Here is a 1,574-nt window from a genome sequence, read left to right as displayed (position 1 = left end):
TAGCAACACGAAGGATCAGCACTGTTACAGTTACCGTTCGGAAACTACCGTAATCAGTTCAGCCATAATAGATGTGATATTTAATTGACCTGTTATGACTCAAATGTTGGCTGTCCGCCCCCCTCTGCTGCTGCTGCATCGCTGTAGAAAACCTGGAGCGGCAGAGAAATCTACGGCTTATATGTGTGTTTACTGGTTTAAAAAAAAAACTTTGGGGTTGTGGCTTACAGGCCGGTGCGGCTCATAGTTTGGAAAATACAGACTATAATCCTTCCTGGATTTGTTCTGTGAAGAACCCAGAGAATGTTATTTGATTGTGCTTTCTGGAAAACAATACATTTTTACATTTAGGCACTGCTGCAGTCGTCACACTTTTTCTGTTACAAACTGACTCCGGCCCCCACCTGAAGGGGCCTCTCCTCCATCTCTTTTCATTCACTTGTCTTGTTCTCAGGTGTCTGGTGGACATCTGCCCAGTTGAAGACAATCCTGAAGCTGCAGCTGAAGAGAAGCAGGTGGAGGCTCTGGCCCCGCCCACTGCTCCTGAGCCAGCAGACCAGGTGACTCCTTCGTCCACCGATGTGGAGCCGGCATCAGAGAGGAGAGATCTGGAGAGTCCAATAACCCAACAACCAGAACTGCACCTCGAAGAGGCCCCTGCCCACACTGCAGAGCAGGTGACTTTCCATGAACATCAGGATCGCATCTGACCTCTGACCTGGTGAATGGTTTGTCCTAACAAAGCTACCAGCCAATCAGATTGTTCACATCCAATCAGAGGATTCTCTGAATGAAAAAGAACCAATCAGGAACAGGTCAGTAAGTGTCTAAATGTACCAAACCAAATGGTGGAGTGTAAGAGAAACACAAGAAAACATAAAACGCTTGAGCTTTATAGCCTAAGAATATGAAACACAGACATGCTTACTCAGGTAACATTCCTACATTCGTTGAGCTGCAATGCGGAGTGTGAAAAGTATTTCATATTTTCACAAAGTAGCTCAGACCCCACAATCCCTTCCCAGTGAAACTAGGATTATTTGACTAGACCATCTGAGTAGCTTCATGTCTCCGTGTTTTTTCTCTGCTCAGAGCAAAGCAGCAGCAGAAGAAGCAGGAGGATCTGGAGGTGAGAGACAGGAAACTCTTCACTCAAACACCAATTATCTACTCAGGCTAGCTTGTTAGCTATGGACATGCTGGTTTGCAGTGTATGTTAGCTCAGGCCATGCTAGTTCTCTCCATGCTAGCTCCATCTGTGTTAGCCATCTCCTTGTTAGCTCAGTCTGTGCTAACTCAATATGTGTTAGATCAATCTGGGCTTGCTCAGTCGGTGTTACCTCAGTCGGTGCTAGCCTAGTCCATGTTACCTCAGTCCGTGTTAGCCCAGTCGGTGCTAGCCTAGTCCATGTTACCTCAGTCCGTGTTAGCCCAGTCGGTGCTAGCCTAGTCCATGTTACCTCAGTCCGTGTTAGCCCAGTCGGTGCTAGCCTAGTCCATGTTACCTCAGTCCGTGTTAGCCCAGTCGGTGCTAGCCTAGTCCATGTTACCTCAGTCCGTGTTAGCCCAGTCGG

At 47.5% G+C, this 1,574-nt stretch overlaps 1 protein-coding gene across 1 annotated transcript in view; it reads left to right on the top strand.

The window, feature by feature from the left end:
- Positions 1-1,574, top strand: part of LOC106960957 (cyclic nucleotide gated channel subunit beta 1) — a 39,029-nt gene that overhangs the window by 16,571 nt on the left and 20,884 nt on the right. Inside the window, 2 exon segments of the mRNA XM_015054365.1 lie at positions 455-677; positions 1,093-1,129. Of these exon segments, the coding sequence (XP_014909851.1) occupies positions 455-677; positions 1,093-1,129 (260 nt within the window).

The sequence above is a fragment of the Poecilia latipinna genome, unplaced genomic scaffold (genome assembly GCF_001443285.1).
Source record: "Poecilia latipinna isolate Pla-1442-1.1 unplaced genomic scaffold, P_latipinna-1.0 Scaffold1247, whole genome shotgun sequence".
In the NCBI taxonomy this organism is placed as follows: domain Eukaryota; kingdom Metazoa; phylum Chordata; class Actinopteri; order Cyprinodontiformes; family Poeciliidae; genus Poecilia; species Poecilia latipinna.
This window is presented reverse-complemented; position numbering and strand designations above follow the sequence as displayed.